The 20,076-nt window shown below is 33.9% G+C and overlaps 1 protein-coding gene across 1 annotated transcript; it reads right to left on the bottom strand.

The window, feature by feature from the left end:
- Window positions 1-9,208: 9,208 nt before the first annotated feature.
- Window positions 9,209-10,296, bottom strand: LOC129940971 (uncharacterized). The gene is made up of 2 exons (XM_056049504.1): window positions 10,096-10,296; window positions 9,209-10,006 (listed from the first exon to the last, which is right to left on the bottom strand). Exons 1-2 carry the CDS (start codon window positions 10,141-10,143, stop codon window positions 9,209-9,211), a joined length of 846 nt encoding a protein of 281 aa, XP_055905479.1. The 5' UTR covers window positions 10,144-10,296.
- Between the last annotated feature and the right edge of the window lie 9,780 nt (window positions 10,297-20,076).

Here is a 20,076-nt window from a genome sequence, read left to right as displayed (position 1 = left end):
GCTTGGGTGGATTCAAGGTGATGCTCATCGTTGGAAGCCGTACGTGCAGAGTCGAGCAGCCGAAATTTGACGTCAGTTGCAGACTGGAGACATTACAAAGGCAAAGAGAATCCTGCAGACCTTTTAACAAGAGGAGTCACCGCCCACTACTTACGTGCTTCTTTAGTATGTATGAACGAGAGAAAGTTTGGCACCAGTAGCGCTGTTGGCACCTGTATTTGTTCCGGATGCATCAACACCAGAACCTTTGTTGCCATTCAAAGATTTTAGTACCTGGAGTAGACTATTGAGACGCATCGCATTCATTTTGCGTTTCGTTGATCTATTCAAGAAAAAGAGGAAAGAGGATTTCTGCCAAGAAGTTTCATCTGAGCTTGAGTTTTCTGAAGTCTCTACTAGTGAACTGGAAGCAGCCGAAGCATATTGGCTTAGGTACTTACAAAGTATTTCATTTTCTAACGAATTTTTTTTTTTGCAGAAAGGAAAGTCTGTACCAAAATCATCAAACATTGCTCAACTATGTCCCTTTCTGGGTGAAGATGGTTTTGTGCGATTAGGAGGGCGTCTTCAATCTTTACAAGCTCCACTTGACCAAAAGCATCCCATCATACTTCCGTCAAATTCATACTTGGTCAAGCTTATCATCCAATGTTAACATATGCCAATTACCAGAGCGGTTCTGGATCTTAAAGGCACGTCCAGTTATCAAAAGCCGAGTCAAGAGTTGTGTAATTTGCCAGAAGCTGTTTAGTAAGCCCGTATCACAGCCGTATGGGCCTCTACCAATCGAACGCATAACAATGTCAAGGGCATTTGACTGCATCGGGATAGACTTCGCTGGCCCTCTTTTCTATTTGGACAGCTCCACTAAGCAGATATACAAAAGCTATTTAATGGTTTTCACTTGTGCTGCAGTTCGATCTGTGCATCTAGAGATTGTAACAAATTTGACTACCGAGAGCTGCATAATGGGATTGAGACGATTTATAGCACGAAGAGGTGCTCCAACAACAATATAATCTGACAACGCCAAAACGTTTCGAAGAGCAGCATTAGAGCTTGGCGCCACCAATCAACAAGCACCAGATGATGAGCGTATCCAAAATTTCTTAACCAACAAACGAATACGCTGGAAATTTATTGTAGAGCGAGCCCCATGGTCGGGAGGTTTCTGGGAGCGGCTCAAAAGGACTATTAAAAATGTTCTAAAGGTTGTCATTGGAAAGTCAAAGCCGACGTTCGAACAATTACGGACTGTAATTGCCGAAGCAGAGGGAATGGTAAACATTCGCCCTTTAACGTATGAAGGCAGTGATCCTTTGGACATCTAACCACTTACACCTGCACAATTTATACATGGCCAAGGTGGTCTTACAAACTCACCAAATGTCGTGAGTTCACCTGATGATATGCAGCAACTTTGGGCAAAGCGACTCAAGATAACGAACATGCTTTGGAATCGCTGGCGTACTGAATATTTGCAGCTGCTACGATCTTTTCATCAAAGCCAAGGTTACTCTTCAGCTCAACTCAAGGCTAATGATGTAGTGCTTGTGTTCGACTCCGCCAAACCTCGGATTGCTTGGAGGCTAGCTGTAATAGAAAGTGCCCTTACTGATCGTGACAGAAGAATTCGAGCTTGTGAACTTCGCTACACTGATGGATCGAGAACTAGAAGGCCTGTACAACTACTAAACCCTCTGGAGCTCACACCATTTCCCCGCGCCGAGGATGTTAAACATTAATCGACTACTAAACTAAACTTTTCTTATTTACCCTATTATTTTATATTCTTCTATTACTACTTTGAATTATATTCATTTCTTTCTCAAATGTCATATGAATTTACATTACCTTTTATACTTTTATAATGATCTTAAATGTTAATCGCAATTGTACTTTCGAAGAATCAACTTGAATTAAAGAAATAGGGTATTGAAAACTCGGCCTTTCTCTTTATTTGTGAAGGGCGAATACGAAATTCGATCTTAGGTACAGAACTGTTTTTCAACATTATTTTTGTATATTTTTAATAAACTACCGAAACTTGATGTTTTAACCTATTACTTCAAATTCGTAATACAAAATACAAAACAAATTTCAACGGAATATTGAGGAAAGATAATGTATATTTTGGAAAAACATCACAATTTTTTTTTCGAAAAGCCTGATATGTATTATTATGTTGGGTGCAGAATAGAATTTAAAATCATATTTCGATTAATTCTATTTTATTTGAAAACAAATTATCATGACTAACAGACAATTAAATGATTTTAATAATTCCTTATCACAAAAAAAGAATATGATATTATTGTTAAGGACTTTTAACTAATGTGAAATTTAATGTGGATATAATCTACTCGTAAAGTCTAAACAAATTGTTTTTATTCATGTACTCATCCTTGCCAAAAACTTTACATTTTGAACGGATCGAATCCTAATCGATTTGTGTGCTTTATTGAAGCCACACCAGGCATTCGGACACTATGAAAAAAAGAAAACATAGGAAATTAGCAACTAAAAAATCTTAATAGTAAACCCGAAGCTAAGCTATTATGCTATTATGTATTCTCATTGAAAATAAAAACTGAATGTTGAAACGTAACTTCTTAGCTACATGATCTCAAACTAAGATATACCCATTTTTAACACTATTTTTTTTTAATATATTACAAGAACTTGATGTTATAATCTTAAGACTACAAACAACAGGAAATAGTTAACATTTGTAAACGGAACATTGAAGAAAAATATTGTAGATTTGGAACACCATCACATTTGTTGAGAAAAAAAACGGCTTTATGAATTTAGATAGCCACAAAAAGTCTTATATGTGTATGCGTGCCTTCTAATAAAAAAGAATAATATCTCAAAAAATTAAATTGATGAAGTAATTTCTGGAGTAGGATTTGAATTGAATTGAATACGTCGACCGCATCGACAGCAATATATCATTTATGAATTGGAAGGCATTTAAGTTAAGTTCAAAGACTTACAACTTAAATTAAAAAGAGAGACAAAATTAAGATAGTCCCTATTTTATTATTTATACAAATATTTTTACCAGCTACTTCCCTTAAGCTTAAGCTTCACTTCATCATACTTTTGAACTACTGAACAGAAACAGAGCAATTGGCCTATTATCGGTGAATTGTATTTGTAATTAACGATTAAATAAACGATTGCCCACATTAGGACAAAGGGCTTGTGTAGACTACAATCCTTCGCCTGTCGGTCGCTGGCTGAAAGAAGAACTTTGGATTGCACAGATGGTTACACATGACGTGCGTGTGCTATTGCTATGAAATGCTTCAATTAATTCAGCGATCCTTTAGCTTCATAGCTAAATGTTCGTCATGTACCTATATCCTTGTCTAATGGACTCTTCTCATTCCTACAGTTGGGTTAAAAATTGAGGACATAAGAACCTATCAGAATAGAGTGATTTGATTGCTGAAAACCACATCTTGGTGATCTGCATGATTTTTTTTGTTTTTAGCGAAACTTTTCAAAATATTATAGAATTTGTTTGCCAAAAGTAGTAAAATATTATTTTTAAAACAGTTTTCACTAAAAAAAGTTGCAAAATTTATTTTTCAGAACAACTACATTCATAATGGCTTGGTCCCATAAGAAATGCACGGGACAACTAACACATCGCCGGCTGAATGCTTAAATGCCCCATATACAAAAAAAATTATTCCTCAGAAAACGAATTTTAAGGTTTGCAACATAATTTCGTAATTTAGCATTTGAAAATTTCGACCTTTGAATTTTTATATACATGAATGGAATATTTGTTTTATTAAATTTGAAGTAGAGATGATTACGTCAGGTAATCTACTCGGTAAACTACGTGTAGTTAATTAGATAAACTACACGTTTGATTTGTTTCATTAACTACCCTACATTTGTTACGTGTGCTACCTTCACAAAAAACATTAAATTTTAAAAAGAATTTAAAAAAACGAGTGAATAAGTAACGACTAATGAGTGAAAAACACTGAACTATACATAAATATCTTGCGTAAATGAACTAAATCCAGTAATTCGAAGTTTTATGAAAGAAAAAAGCAAATTAAACAAGAGTTAGTTTTTCACACTTACACAGTTATCTTTTAGATGCAATTTGTCAATTTGGTGGTTGAATGGACATTTCAAACTACGTTTTGACGTCTACCGCTACGTCTGCTACATTTAACTGCGTTAACTACATTTAATTACATTAACTACCTCATTTATGTAGCAGACGAAGCAAATGTAGTAAATCACAAAAAATCGCATTTCTGCCATCTCTGATTTGAAGTCCTAGGGTTAAAAACATTTATGGTTATTTAAAAAAAAAATAAAAGTTTAAAAAAGTCAAAAATACGAATGTTAAATCTATGAAAAACAAACTGCAAATTTCCTATGGATATAGAACCTTTATGCTTTTAACATTGGGAATTCAACGATAGCAAAAATAATAATAAAATATAAAATTCTAGCACTTTTTTTTTAAATCTATTTGTAGTGATAAAAATATAAAACAAAAAGGAATATTAATAAAATGGCTTAGCCTTTCCCTATATTACATTGACTTAATTTTAAGTCGATAAATAAATTATGAAAAATGTCAAAGTATTTTCACACTTTACAATTAAAAATACCCAACTTGATCTTTGGTTCTTAAAATTTCCTAGAAAAATACATTCAATTTTATTCGGGATTGGTTTAAAAATATTTCACCATTCATAGGATTAGGTTTTAGTATTTTTTCACAGTTTTTCAAATTATTTTTTTTTTGTTTTTATCCATTTTAATAAAAACAAAAAAATGCTTGCATAGTATCGATAAAAACCTTTTTGAGAATACTCTAAATGCATTTATGTAGTTTGTGAACCTGAAGATATAGAAATAGTCTTATTCAAAATATTTTTTTCCCCTTATTTTTACCCCGTTTTTATTTTTTTTTTAAATATTAAAAAAAAAAATATAATGGCCTTTTTTGAGAAATTATCCTTATAAACACAGCAGATATTACTTGATCAGTCCTGAAAACTATCAAAACAAGAATTGAAACGTCGAAAATAATCAGTTAATATTTAATTAATTATAGACAGCATTTTTTGGGTTTTTACTAATAAATAATAATAATAAAAAAAATAATTAATAAATAAATTTGCAATTTGCTTTGCAATGTTAGGAACAAGTTTTTTTTAAATTAATTAAGATTAATAAAAATACATTATAATAAATAAAAATATAATAATAAATAAAAATATAGTAATAAATAAAATCGTTTAATACTTTCAATGAATTCACCTCCGAACTCCACTGCCCGAGAGCACGACATCAGAGAGAAAAAATCTAAACGAGAGAACCAACTTCGACGGTTGCTCTCTTTTTGCCCAAAAATACTCTATTACCAGGATTGGAATCTCAGACTGACATTTCGGTTTGCCTACAAGCTATGTACACACTAAATGTGAGAAAGTGTGCGTGAAATGATGCAATTGCTGACCCCTAAAAGAAAGAGAGCAAGCTTAGCTTGCAGCGGCTTTTTATAGGCGGGCCTTGAGTTCGAAAGTTTTTTAGCTAAACGTTCTAGAAGGAAAAGAAGGTTCCCCCGGAAGTATCTGTCCCGGCCGTACTTCTAACCCCAAATCAAAACTTTCGGCCTTAAAAATTATTTTGGATTTTTTTAAAAATAGGTGTGCCGAGAGTTTAATCCTCAGGTCAAAAAAAAAATCAGAAAAACACCTTCATGTTGCCCATACAGTAAAAAAAAAAATGTGATGGTGTAAAATTATAAAAAAAACTCAATTTCGAAGAGAGCTTCGCCAAAAAAAAAACCCTCTCGTCATAATGAATACCACTATAATAATCAATGTATATAAGATAATGAATTAGCAACCGAATTATTCGATCCATTTGGTTCGAGTTTTCGCTAACCCACCACCGGATATACGTATAACAGTTTGGAATGACTGTTGAACCGACTTTTAATTCAAATCTTTAGTTGATGGCAAAATTATATAAATTGAATACAATTTTTTTTTTAATATTTGGCTTTAAGGCGTTTCTTACACAACTTATACATTTGAAAGGGACCTACTCAAATGGAGAAGAACGAAACGCAATAAGCAAGGGTTTAGAAAATGAAGCTAGTCTACCCATGTCTACGTCTCATCACAGGCTGTATCTATCCGGGTAGTAGAATATGCAAACGTTTATACCATTGAACCTACTTCTTCATGTCTTTTAAATGGAAAATCCCTTAAATCCATTTTTGCGTGAAATGATGCAAAAACCAAACACATTCTCATATTTAGTGTTCCGGCCCATCAAAATGCTTCATTATAGTCTGCAGGCACATCTAAATGCTTTATTTAGAATGTTTTATGGCCTCGTTCAAAAACTAAACAATCCTAACCAACAGAATCTGAAGTGCTGACATGGTCTTAAATTGGAAGATTTGTATAGCTTTTTAATTTCAGTCCAAATAAATGTTGTTAATGGATATGAAATAAGATTGACCAAATACATATTTAATGATTTATTAGTGCTGGTTTTTAATTACTTAAATTATTTGCGTACACAATATGAGCTGCAACTGGTTAATTATAATTGGAAATGGGCAAAAGTGTAACACAATACCTTGGAAAACGACAAAACAGACAATTTTTCAGATGTTTTTTGGTGACGTTAGATGTTCAGGTGGAAACTATAGGCGGATGCCTACGAATTTCTTTGTACAGACAATGCTACGAGAAGCATACTTTTGAAGTTCCATTGCCAACTTTAGCTAGTTTAGATTCCTCAATTAAATTAGTATTTTCATCATTTAAGCAGTTCGATAATTGCACGATCATATTTTAGTTTTGCTTGTTGAAGGAATATTTCTGAAAATTTCTTTTTGAGGGACTATGTTAGAGTTAGAATTTTGTTTGTAGTTAGATTTTGGAATACAAATTTGAGGGAACCATGTTTTAAAAATAAGTTGCTTTGTGTAAAGCAAATAGGCAATATGGTTAAACAAAATACCAACTAAATGAGTGCAATAAATACCTTAAATATTATCATATCAAATACCTTAAATATTATTGGCTATCCAAAAAATATTTTTCTAAGCTAACCTCTGCTTTATATCTGAAAACTATTGTTTATGTAAACTTTTTTTTATGTTCTGCATTTTATAAAAAGTAATCTACAATAATATTTATTATATTAAGAAAAAAAAAAACATATACTTAAAACTCGTTAATTTGTTTTCATTATTAGCAGCATTTTTACTATACATACCCTTCAAACAATAATAAGTTATTTTGAACTTTGGTAACTTAACATTTTTAAGGAATGAATGAAAATCGTATTTTGCGTTAAACTGTGGGAATTCACTAAAAGAAAGTTCTGTACGTCAACAATAACATTCATGTCGATTATTGAATCAATTGTGCATGAATTCAGAACGATTTTTTGAAGTTTTCGTTTTGTAATAAACGCCAAAATTTGCATATTATTCAACAAGTTCGTTATAATCGTTCTGATTTTTTTTTTTAAATTTAATTATTTTTTTTTAATATTGGTGTTCCTTTGAAGCATAATTTTTTTTGATCGCAAATACATGTATGCTTCCATCAACCAAGATTGTTATGGATGAGGTATTTTTTGATTATAACTTTTTTTTTTTAAATTAAATATTTATTAATCAAAATGGAATTGAAAAATAGTTGCAAGCTTAAATCATCAAAAACAAACAATAAATATACTTGGATTAATTAAATTGATACAGATTTTAATTACTTGCAAAAAAAATTGAATTCAATAAATTGCGCTCGCACCCTTAACTTGATGGTTCTTCGAACGCATTGTTGATACAATAATCCGAAGTTAGTTATGAAATTTAAACAATTTCGTAGTGATTGCTGTAAATGAGTGAATAAATTATATTTAACTGGTGTTGAACATGCTTTTTTCAAGAACAAATTTACATTGTTTCGCTATCAACAAAATGACTGCAAAACTAAAGCTTAAAACTGAGTTTTTCATCTAAAAAAGTAAAAAGAAAAATCTGAAAACAAACTTATTAACCACCCCATTTTGTTTTTGCTTTGCAAAGTTCCGCTAGCCCACGGCATCGTTTTTTTTGTTTGTTTTCACATCTATTCATGGACTAATTGTCAAAATTACAAATACAAAAATGTAAACAAACGGGTTTGGGAGAGTGAAACGTACGAAAGATTCCGATATTGGTAAATGGAGTATTATTGTTTTTGCCTACAAGGCCGCCAATTCACGATACAAAATAACTGCGCAAACTGGAGTTTGCGCAGTTTAGTTGTGTTGTGAATGGGGTTGTTTGAGCGGTTTGTGCAGTTAACTGTGTAAAAATTAAAACAATTTTGATATTTTTGCTCAAGTCTTAAATTTGTGCAGTTATTTGTGTCGTGAATGTGAAAAACTGTGCAACCGCTCAGTTTAAAAATTTAATTTACGCCGGTAACATTGTTTTTTTTTTTATAATGGCTAGTGAACAAAAGTTCTGGAGCGAGTTCCTCGAACTTTATAAAGAGCATCCGGCTCTATGGAAAGTAAAAAGCCCGGAATATAGTAACAGAATCATTAAAAATAAAGCCTATTACCTCTTGGTTCTTAAACTTAAAGAAAAATATCCAGAAGCTGACCGAGACACTGTTGTAAAAAAAATTAATAATTTTCGGACAAATTATAGAAAAGAGCTAAAAAAAGTTAAATGCAGCGAAAAGTCTGGTGCCGGAGCCGATGAAATATATGAACCATCTTTATGATATTATTCTATGCTATCTTTTCTGGAAGATCAAGAAACAAGTACTCCAGGAAGATCTTCAATGGATGATGAAGAAATGGTAAAGTATTTTACAATATGTTTTTTTTTTTATTGAATTGAAATGTATGTTTCCCATTACAGGTGCCTCCACTTTCAAAGAAAAAAAAGGTGTCTGAAGAAGATAAGCTGATTAAATTAGCATGTCAACATCTTCAACAGGAGCGCACATCGTTCAGCGGGGATGATGCGATTGCTCAAGGATGGGCATTCCAATTAAAAGAAATGGCAGCAGATCAGAAAGTGATTGCCAGGAAATTAATTGCCGATGTTCTATTTTATGTGAATTTTACCAAAATTTTGAACAGTGAAAACAAATAAAAAATTCTTTTTTTAATGTAAAATAAGATAACTTTAATATCATTTTTGTGTGTTTGGATTAATTAATTTTTCGTAAACATTGTTTTGCCATGAAACTTCTCCAATAGTATTGAAATATTCGCAGAAGTTTTGCCTTATACTCTTGATGTTGTTGCAAACATTTTTTGCAGTTGTCGATCTCAAAGGAGTTAATGGATCCGTATTAAGATTTTCTGTACTTTCATTACTTGCATATACTGTATCTTTCTTTCTTCGCAGATAGTTATGCAAATAACAGCAAGCTAAAGTTATTGTTGTTGCTTTTTCTGGTGCTAAATTTATGGGCTTCAATAAAACTCTAAATTTCGATGTTAACTGGCCAAAAGTCATTTCCACATTGCCTCGTGCGCGAGAAAGTCGATAGTTATATATCATTTCTTTTTTGTCCATTGATTTGTGGCTGAAGGGTTTCATGATATTTGTCATCAGTGGAAAAGCATCGTCTGCAACAAACACATAAGGCATTTCTATACTGAAGTTAGAGATCAATTCGGGCGCTGGAATGTTCAACCTATTCTGTTTTAGTTTTGAAAAGAATTTGGTTTCGCCAAACATTCCCGCATCTGAACAGCGTCCATTTGCTCCAACTTCTACCATAATAAATTCACAATTGGAATTAACAATAGCCATCAAAATAATTGAAAAATGCTTCTTATAATTGAAAAACTGAGAACCAGTTCCTGGTGGTTTCGTTATAGACACATGCTTGCCATCGATAGCACCAATACAATGAGGAAAGTTCCAGCGTTGATTGAAAGATTCAGCCAACATCTTCCTTTCGCTTTCATATTCAGGTAACTGCAAAACAAAAAATAAACACATTAAGTACATGTACTATGTACATATGTATAAAGAAAAATTATTTAATGTAGTGTTTGTTTTTATACCTTGATGTATTCCTTCAGAACTTTGATGATGGGTTCGCATGTTTCCATGGACCATGACTATGTGTTCAATTCTTTGCGGAGAAACAGCTGTCAAGAATTTTAAATCTTCGAAACTATTTCCGCTGGCCAAGAACCTTAATGTCAGTGATAAGCGATGATAGGCAGGAATTGCTTTTCTCATTAAAGTGTCTTCTTTTTCGATTAAGGGTGTCACTTTGGATAAGAGTTCATCAAACAGATGTTTCTCCATGCGCACATAATTTTTAAAATCAACTTGCGAAGTATATTCCAGTTCTTTTAATAATTCAGTTTGACCTAATTTTTGTCTTTTTAAATACAAATTCTTAGACCACACACGTTTCCTTTTTTTGCACTGAGTTTTCATTTTTTTTTTATTGCAATAGCAAGCAATATATAAAGAGCTAATTTTGAACTCATGTTCAACGAACGAAAACTTTTTTAAACTGAGAACTGTGCAGTTCACTTGTATCGTGTTTTGCACAAACCGACTTGAGTAAAATTTCAGTTTGCGCAGTTATTTTGTGTCGTGAATTTGCGGCCCAAGCTGCGATTTGCACATAAACTTGCATATGTATTAACTTCATATAAAAAAATGTGGAGAACGAAATCTTATGCAAGAAGATGTGCATACTCCCCACACATACAAAATGGCGATCGCCTTTGAAAAATGGCGGATGAAGTCGGCTGTTCAGAGGTGTTCAAAGAAAATTCAAAATTGTGGTTGAAAAATTTTATGGTACTCTCATTGTGTTCGTTTGGGAGTAATAACATTCGAATATGAAGTGAGATTAATTACTCTTGTTAGGTGCTATAACAATAAAGATTTAGAAACAATTCTAAATTACGCATTTAGAGAAATATTAGTTATTTATTTGAAGCCAGTTTTAATCATTAAGTTAGTAAAATAAACAGTCTAATGAGAATTAGGACCTAGAAACATAAAACTCTGAAAGCACTACAACTATTATATTTTTTAATATTAGCTGTGTTTATGCGTTTAATTTTCACTCAGACCGTTAAATAAATGCAAAAAAAATCAGATTTGTTTTAATTTTCAGAGTTCATCGACTTAATTTTGTCGATGCGAGAGTTGCAGGAACATTGAAAACGAGAGTTACAGAATGTAAACATGAATCATGAAAATAAAACAACGCGGGAACATTGAAAACATTTTTATTTACTCATCTCTTTTATCCACTCCTATTTTATTTGTGTGTACTCGTTGTTTATTTTCATTGCATTACTCATGACATTTCCAAAATTTTGAAACTAAGTGATTTAAGTAAAGACTAAATAAAAAGACCGTCAATTTGTTACTTCTGTTGGCAATTTTCATTGCATAAGATTTGTGAATTGGTGAGAGGCTATTCCTACTGCTTTCCACTAAGCTAGTGTGTTGCTTTTAAAGGCTTAACATATGTGAGCCGAAAAGTACTTTTGTGCAAAAGTAAAAATTTGTGAATAAAAGTTCTAACTATAGTTTTTCTAACAGTGCATATTGTGGCTTATGCATTGATGTTTGCTAAACTCTTTAGACTATTCATGAATAAATGCAAATCTAAGTTAAGGGATAAACCTTAATAACTATAAAAATAGAAAACGCTGTGTTCAAGTAATTATTATCGCAGCTAAATTTCATAATTGATTTTTTTGGAGTATAAAAAAGCTAAAAAAGTAATCATGACAAATAAATGTCACGTTAACACTAAGTTCCAGAAAATATCGATTGATACTGCAATTGCAGAAGATATGGATATTTTATATAAATATTCCCGCTAAACCGTAGACCTTTGTTATTTCCACCTATTATAATTAATTCGATGTAAAATAATTCAATGCAGTATATTATAGATAAAACAGCAGTTAAGTTATTAGTTAAGGTATTACTATTGAAATAAACATAACATAGGTTAGGTAAGGTTATAGTGGCTGTCCAAGATGGAAACGGACACACTTAGGCCAGTTTAATGGCCCATTGTGATACCACATGAATCTTGAGGCTTAATCCTTAGCTCAATTGAACCAGTTTGAGTCCCTTACGAAACGTGAGAGGCTGACTATACCGAAATGATTTACATCGTTTAGATCGTTAAAGAAGAATTCTCCTAGGTAATTCTTGCGTTTTCGAGCTAGAGCAGGGCATGTGCAGAGAAGATGAAGAACCGTTTCTTCCTCTTCCTCGTCCATATCGCTTCTGCAAAAGGCATTTGAGAATACGCCTAGTCTTGTGGCGTGCTTTCCTATTAGACAGTGTCTGGTTATGACACCTATTATCAAGCTTATATGCGATCTACTTAGAGAGAGCAAGCACCTTGAACTTTTAAATCCAGTGTTGGCCAGATGTTTTTTGTGACTTGACACTTGGTGATGTTGTTCTACCTGGTGCCTGCCCTCCTCACAGCGTTTTACAAGTAGCGATTGGTATGCCAGTACTTGCCAAACGTGGTAGGCGAGTTTTTGGCGAGTTCATCTGCCTTACAGTTATCTGGAATGTCTTTATGACCCAGCAAAGGTGCATATTAAACTGTTGCGCCATCTCCTTTAGAGATGATCGACAATTATGGATTGCTATAGAGTTTGTAGAGCCAGAGTACAGAGATTTGATAGCGGCCTGGCTATCAGAGAAAATACGGATATCAGATGTTGATATCACGTTTTCTTTGAGCCAAGACAATACTTCCTTTATCGCCAAAAGTTCCGCCTGGAACACGCTACAATGATTGAGTAGGCGGAATGAGAGACTTAATTTCAGTCGTTCAGTGTACACACCTCCACCAACCCTTTCTTTTGTTTTTGACCCATCTGTGTAAAAATGGATTGGCTCATCCTCCAAGAAAATCCTATCCTCCCAAAAAGGTCTGGGAGGTATAGAAATTTGGAAGTTTCTGTCGAATTGCAGTTGGGGGATGGTGTAGTCTGTGTGCTTTTGGAATTGATTCTAAATACCTTAGAATGACGGAGTGGCCTCGTCTGAGAATTTTGATTGGATTCCTTTAATATAGGGAGGGTTGACAAATGGAATTTTGTATCTCCACGAAAATAAGACCAGATTGGTTTTGTGTGGGTTAACACCCAGTCCACACCGATCAGCCCAAAGTGCTAGTCTGTCCAAGGCATTTTGTAAGAGTTCTTTTAGGATCTTAAGATGCTTTCCTGAAACTGCTATACCAACGTCATCCGCAAAGGCTATCACTCTGAAACCCTCTGCATCCAGACTAGTTGGATTTCATTCACCACAACGTTCCAGAGGAGAGGGTATAGAACACCACCTTGCGGTGTCCCTCTACTAACGAATCGTCTGCTAGAAGAGTTGCCCAGTTTTGAGTTAATTATTCTGCTAGTAAGCATTAAATGAATTCAGTCCCGAAGCGAACTCTCTACATTTAGAGATGTTATTGCAGATGTGATTGTCCCATTGTTAAAGGCACCTTTGATGTCAAGAATATTAACCATAGTGAACTCTTTATGATGAAGAATGATGTGTTACGCTGTTTCCCACGATTTACCTTTGCAGTTGGCATGTTGAGACGAAGACAGAAGTCTTGTATCGACATTTGCCCTTAAATGGATATCAACCAATCTTTCCAAGGTCTTAAGAAGGAATGATGATAGGCTTATATGTTGTAGATCTTTAGGATTGACTTGGGAGCATTTACCTTCATTTTGTATAAAAACAACTTTAACTTCTCTTCATGCCGCGGGAACATGGACCAGGTAAAGACAGCTGGTAAAAATTGCCTCAAGTATTGGTGCAATTATATCAGAAGTATTTTGTAACTCGGCTGGTATTATTCCATCTGGTCCTACAGATTTGAATGGTTTGAAGCTGTTGAGAGCCCATTGCAGCTTATCCCTTGTGATCAGACCTTGTGGATATGTTGTATTTGAACTTGAACTTATGTAATTTTTGAAGTTTCGGTAAGAGAACTACCAGAAAAGTGAGTGTCCAATATTAAGTTCAGCGGTTCATTACTTGAATTGGTCCAGGAGCGATTCAAGCTCTGAGACCCACTATTGTGGTTTCCTCTTTCCTCTTATGTGTATAAGTGGACAAGCAATTTTTAGCGATCTGTTCATAGCTGAGGTAAGGTCATTGACTTTGTTGTCAAGTTCATTAGCGTTAGAGGAAGGACTAGACAGTCCAGGTTCTAGTAAACTATGTAATGCGTTCCTGTACTTAGGCCAGCAAGTTTTCCGATAGTTTCAAAAAGTCAATGAACTCGGGTTATCATCCACATTTATATTGAACTAGATATATCTAAGATCAGAGAACGAGTGTTCTTTGGACACTTTCCAGTCCAAGATCATATGGTGTATAGTATCTGAGACAAAAGTTATGTCTAAGAATTCTTGTCGAGTTTTAGTTATGAAGGTTGGTCCATTTCCAACATTACTTGCTGAGAGGTTAGTACCAAAAATATAATGAATAATAGACTCACCTCTGTCGGTGATATTCGTGCTGCTCCATAAAGTATGATAAGCGTTAGCATCACTCCCAATAATTAGATGGATCCTTTGCCTTTCCGCTTTAGCCATGACTTTCTCCAGGGTTTTTACAGAGACAGGGCCAATGTGGTCATGGCCAAAATACGCCGACACTAGCGAGAAACTTCCTTTGGCTGTTTCCAGCCTAGCTACGGTGGTATCTTTGTCACTGAAATGATGGAGTAAAAATACCATTTATGCTACTTTTCATTAGTATGCAAGATCTAGGTTCACCTTTATCTGTCAAACACAGTGTGTAGTACCCAGAACTCCTGAGTCATCGAACAACGGATCCCACAATCCATGACAATGTGTTCGCCGTTGCTTGCCAGACGGAGAAGAAGTGAGGCCGTGACATTTATTCGAAGGTACACAGGTGTTCACCGCAATCCCTACCAAAATCGTCACATTCCGTTTATTTGATTTTTTTAATTTGGTGTCCTCCTTCATCAAGCGCACCACGGCAATCCATACCATTCATTCATTCTCAAACAAATATAATACTCTAGGGTGTTTTGATCATGTCATCGCACCGACCGACCACCAAAGCTAAGGTAAAGCAAATCCACATCCACACAAAAAATGCAAAGAAGGGACAAAATGTGTAGATAGTTTCTATATGGCTTGGTTTTCACCTTCATCGAGCGCACCACAACACCTTTCCTCCTTCGAATGAACAGAAATTTTCTCAAAAAAAGCAATAAAATAAGTACTCCATGGTGTTCTCCTCATGTCAACGCAACGACCGATCAGCGAAAACAGGGTAAAGCAAATACACATCCACACAAAAAATGCAAAGAAGAGACAAAATGTGTAGATAGTTTCTATATGGCTAGGTGTTCACCTTCATCGAGTGCACCACCGCAACCGCACACGGCGCACAGTCCTTCATTCGAATGAACAGAAAATAAAATAAATAAGTTTGCTCATTTGGTGTCAATTATGGACTGTTATAGAGTTTGTAGAGACAGAGTCCAGAGATTTGATAGCGGCCTGGCTGTCAGAGAAAATACGGATATCAGATATTGATATCACGTTTTTCTTGAGCCAAGACAAGACTACTTAAATCGCCAAAAGTTCCGCCTGGAACACGCTACAATGATTGGGAAGGCGGAATGAGAGACTTAATTTCAGTCGTTCAGAGTACACACCTCCACGAACAACTTCTTTGGGTTTTGAGCCATCTGTGTAAAAATGGATTGACTCAACCTTCAAGAATGTCCTATCCTCCCAAAAAGGTCTGGGAGGTATAGAAATTTGGAAGTTTCTGCCGAATTGCAGTTGGTGGATGGTGTAGTCTGTGTGCTTTGGAATTGATTCTAAGTACCTTAGAATTACGGAGTGGCCAATGTTGTTGTTAGTCCACTGCGTAGAAGCATTGAGGCGAATAGCAGAGCTTGCAGCTATTTGTTTTGCTAAATATGTCAAGAGGTGTAAGGTAGAGCAAGGTGTCCAGTACCGCAGACAGGTTCATGCGAAGCGATCTGCTTATACATAGGCAGGCTGAACGTTTGACTTAATTTAACTTATCCCTGTTTATACCTTTCTCTAAAGCAGTCCACCATACTGCCACACCGTACGTTAAAATCGGTCTGATTACCGATTTGTATAGCCAATGCGTGATTCTGGGTTGTATACCCCATTTATTACCAATAGGTTTTTTGCAAAAAAAAGAGAGCTACAGTAGCTTTTTTGACTCTTTCCTGCACGTTGCGTTTCCAATTTAGTTTTTTGTTTAAGACAAGACCCAGGTATTTACCCTCGTCTGAGAATTTCTATTGGATTCCTTTAATATAAGGAGGGTTGACGAATGGAATTTTGTATCTCCTCGAAAATAAGACCAGATCGGTTTTGTGTGGGTTTTGTGGCTAGAAGAGTTGCCCAGTTTTGAGTTTATAATTCTGCTAGTAAGCATTAAATGAATTAACTCCCGAAGCGAACTCTTTACATTTAGAGATGTCAGTGCAGATGTGATTGCAGATGTGTCCACGTTGTTAAAGGCACCTCGATGTCAAGGAAAGCAACCATAGTGAACTCTTTATGATGGAGGGAATATTCCATGGTGAGTACTTAAGTGTGCAACGCTGTTTCCACCGATTAATCTTTACAATGGGCATGTTGAGACAAAGACAGAAGTCTTGTATCGATGCGTTCCCTTAAATGGATATCAATCAATCTTTCCAGGGTCTTAAGAAGGAATATTGATAGACTTATAGGTCGTAGATCTTTATTTATTTATTTACTTCAATTTACGATCTTTCATCCACAGATTTCGCTTTATAGCTTAATATAATATATACGATATTTTAATATAATATAATGTAATATAATATAATATGAGTAGAATAATATAATAATTAAAAACAATTTAGCGGTATAGATATATAACTTTTGAAAGTGGATTATTCAAAATAAATTACTTGTAAACAACATTAAGTTAAGAAGAATTTTGATGTAAATTCAAAACAAGTGTCTTGAACTGATATCTAGTTAAGAATAAAACCAAATTGATAAAATATTTTACAACAGTGAGATATTGGCTCTCGCTGCCCATAATTTGTAGAATGGGGTATTTCAAAAATAAGCTGCCTCATTCTCAAAGTTCTACCTAGTGCATAGATATTTATTAAAGAAATTAAATTTGTAGAATCAATATCACTACAGAGAATGTCACGGACAAATAAAACACTGAACATTCTACGCCTCGACTCAAGAGTTTGCATTCAAAGCATTAAACATCTACTCCTATAATTCATGTTACTATTACCGGTCATTGGAAATGCCTTCAATGCGTACCTAAACAATTTTTCTGAATTTTCTCAATCCTATCTATCAATTTTTTTGCGTATGGATTCCAAATAATGCAATTATATTTCAGCAATGGACGAACAATTGAGCAGTATAACGTTTTCAATGTGTACGGATCCTTAAATTCGGAAGAATTTCGTTTAAGAAAACCAAGCATAGAGTTTGATTTAGAAGCAATATAGTTGACATGATATTCAAAAGATAGTTTTTACTTAATACCATCAATGATATAATCGAATATTATTGGATTCAATTTGCGACAGAAAGTTAAAACAGAACACTTTGATATGTTTAAAAGCAAATCATTATGCTTACACCAATTTTCAAAGTTATATAAGTCTTGTTGGAATGTAAGAAAATCACTTATTTTGTTAATCACCTTGAATATTGATATCGTCTGCGAATATAAGACCTTCAGATATAGATAAAATTGATGGAAAGTCGTTTATAAAAAGATCAAACAAAGGTGGACCCAAATGACTTCCTTCAGGAACACCTGATAGGACTGTTATCGGATAAGACTCTAAGTAACCTATTTTCACCATCTGCCTACTACCAATAAGATAAGAACAAAACCATTTTAGTAAAGTTCCATCAAAACCATATGCTTTTAATTTTTTAATTAAAATTAGGTGATTTACTCTACTAAAAGCTTTGACAAAGTCCGTATACACCACATAAATTTGGCATCGCTTTTCTAGTGCATTAAAACATTTGTTAGAAAAGCAAGCCAAATTCGTGGAGGTTGATCGGCCACTGAAGAATCCATGTTGGGAATTAGAAATATGATTTTTAATAATGCAATATAATTTTACTTTTACAAGTTTATCTAAAATTTTTGGAATAATAGCCAGTTTGTTTATTGGACGATAGTTTATTATATTTCTTTTATCACCAGACTTAAAAATAGGATTGATAGTGGAAATTTTCCACTCATCTAAGAAAACACCACAAGAAAGAGATTGATTCTAGATAAATTGAAACGGAGAACTCAAGTTTCAAAGCAGTGCTTTAAAACAATTGGAAAAATTCCATGACAATCTGGATAAATCGATGGGTCGAGTTCACGCAAGGCAGAACTTACATCATCAATATCTAAAAAGATATGACAGCAGTGAGTCATTGGCAATAAAGAACTTGTTAGTTATTACCAATAATAACATCAGAGGAGTTGTAGATATTTTGAAAATTATCGGCAAACCAATCAACAATAATTCTAGGATCACTAGATGTAACATCATTGTAAATCATAGACGATGGAAAACCAATTGATTTCCGTTTTAAATTAGAGATTTTGTTCAGTTTTTTGAACATAACTACTATAGCAAAACTTGGACAGGAATACATACTCTTTCCTAAGGCGAGAATATAACATGAAATCTATTCGGTTTTTAAATAGTTGATACTTTTTAAAAGCATTACTTTTAGCATTTTTTAACTTACGCAACCTTGAATTAGACCACGGAGGATGCGAGTTCATTCTATTTAGAGATCGCGGAACAGAGGAAGACAATTCTCTTCCAAAAATATCTAAAAATAATTTTAAATTACTTTTTAAGCTACGGTTAGAGTTTAATTGCCAATTTAAATTACGAAACCTTTCATTTAAATTATTTAAATTAATTGTTTTAAATTTATATTTAAATTTGTCAATAGTTTGAAAAGCATTCAAATTATTAAAGCAAATCGTTTTGATACAAATTGACAGGGCAACATGGTGGATGGAATTTGAAAACAAAGGGATGCATTTAGTAACAATGGATGCATTATCCTCATTAATGAAGACAAGGTCTAGCATTCTATATAAAGAGTTGTGAATAAAGCACACTTGAATTAAATTTAAAGCAAACAACGAATCAATTAACTCAACTTCAACTTCAGATGAAATAACTGTAGGCATCACCCCATTTTCAAATTGCATCCACTTAATGTCACCCAAATTAAAATCTCCAATTATACAAGTAGATGTATTAATATTACTCTCAGAAAAATTAGAAATAATATTTTCTATATTTGATAAATGAGATGAATACGAAGATAAAGGAGAATTAGGGGGAATATAACACAAAAAAATCAATAATTTACTTTCAGAATTTCGTTCAATGCAAACACATATATGTTCAATGATATTCTCTTCTGGAGATGAATTGTTTGGATAAATAAGATATGCCACCAGTGGTCTCCGAACAGCAAGGAGAACTCCTCCACCCCTTCTATATCCAACATCATGACGATCTCGACGAAATAATGAAAACTCCGAAGCATCCAATATCTCCTCGCTTATTTCGTTAAATAACCATGTTTCCAAAAACGCAAAAATATCATATTCAGACGAAAAAACAAGAACAGAGAGGTCTTTGAGTTTTCCTCTTATTCCGCCCATGTTTTGGTAATACATTGAAAATTCATTGTTGTTTTAATTGATGCACTCACTCCTTGTCCCTGATATACTTCCCTCTGTCATGGAATTTTCACAAGTTGTTCGTTTTTTGGTCCATTTTTAGGAATGAAATCCCTCACGACAGTATTCTTCGGCCAATTTGATCCAATCAATGCTAACTTAAAGTTATTAGTTGGAATTCCAACTTTAAAGTTTATAAATTTCAAATCCGTAGCATCTTTTTTAACAAGTTTAAAGCATTTTATGGAGGATACATCGACACCTAT

Source organism: Eupeodes corollae, chromosome 1 (assembly GCF_945859685.1).
Source record: "Eupeodes corollae chromosome 1, idEupCoro1.1, whole genome shotgun sequence".
NCBI classification, from domain to species: domain Eukaryota; kingdom Metazoa; phylum Arthropoda; class Insecta; order Diptera; family Syrphidae; genus Eupeodes; species Eupeodes corollae.
The sequence above is the reverse complement of the archived record's forward strand: the minus strand, read 5'-3'. Positions and strand labels throughout refer to the sequence as shown.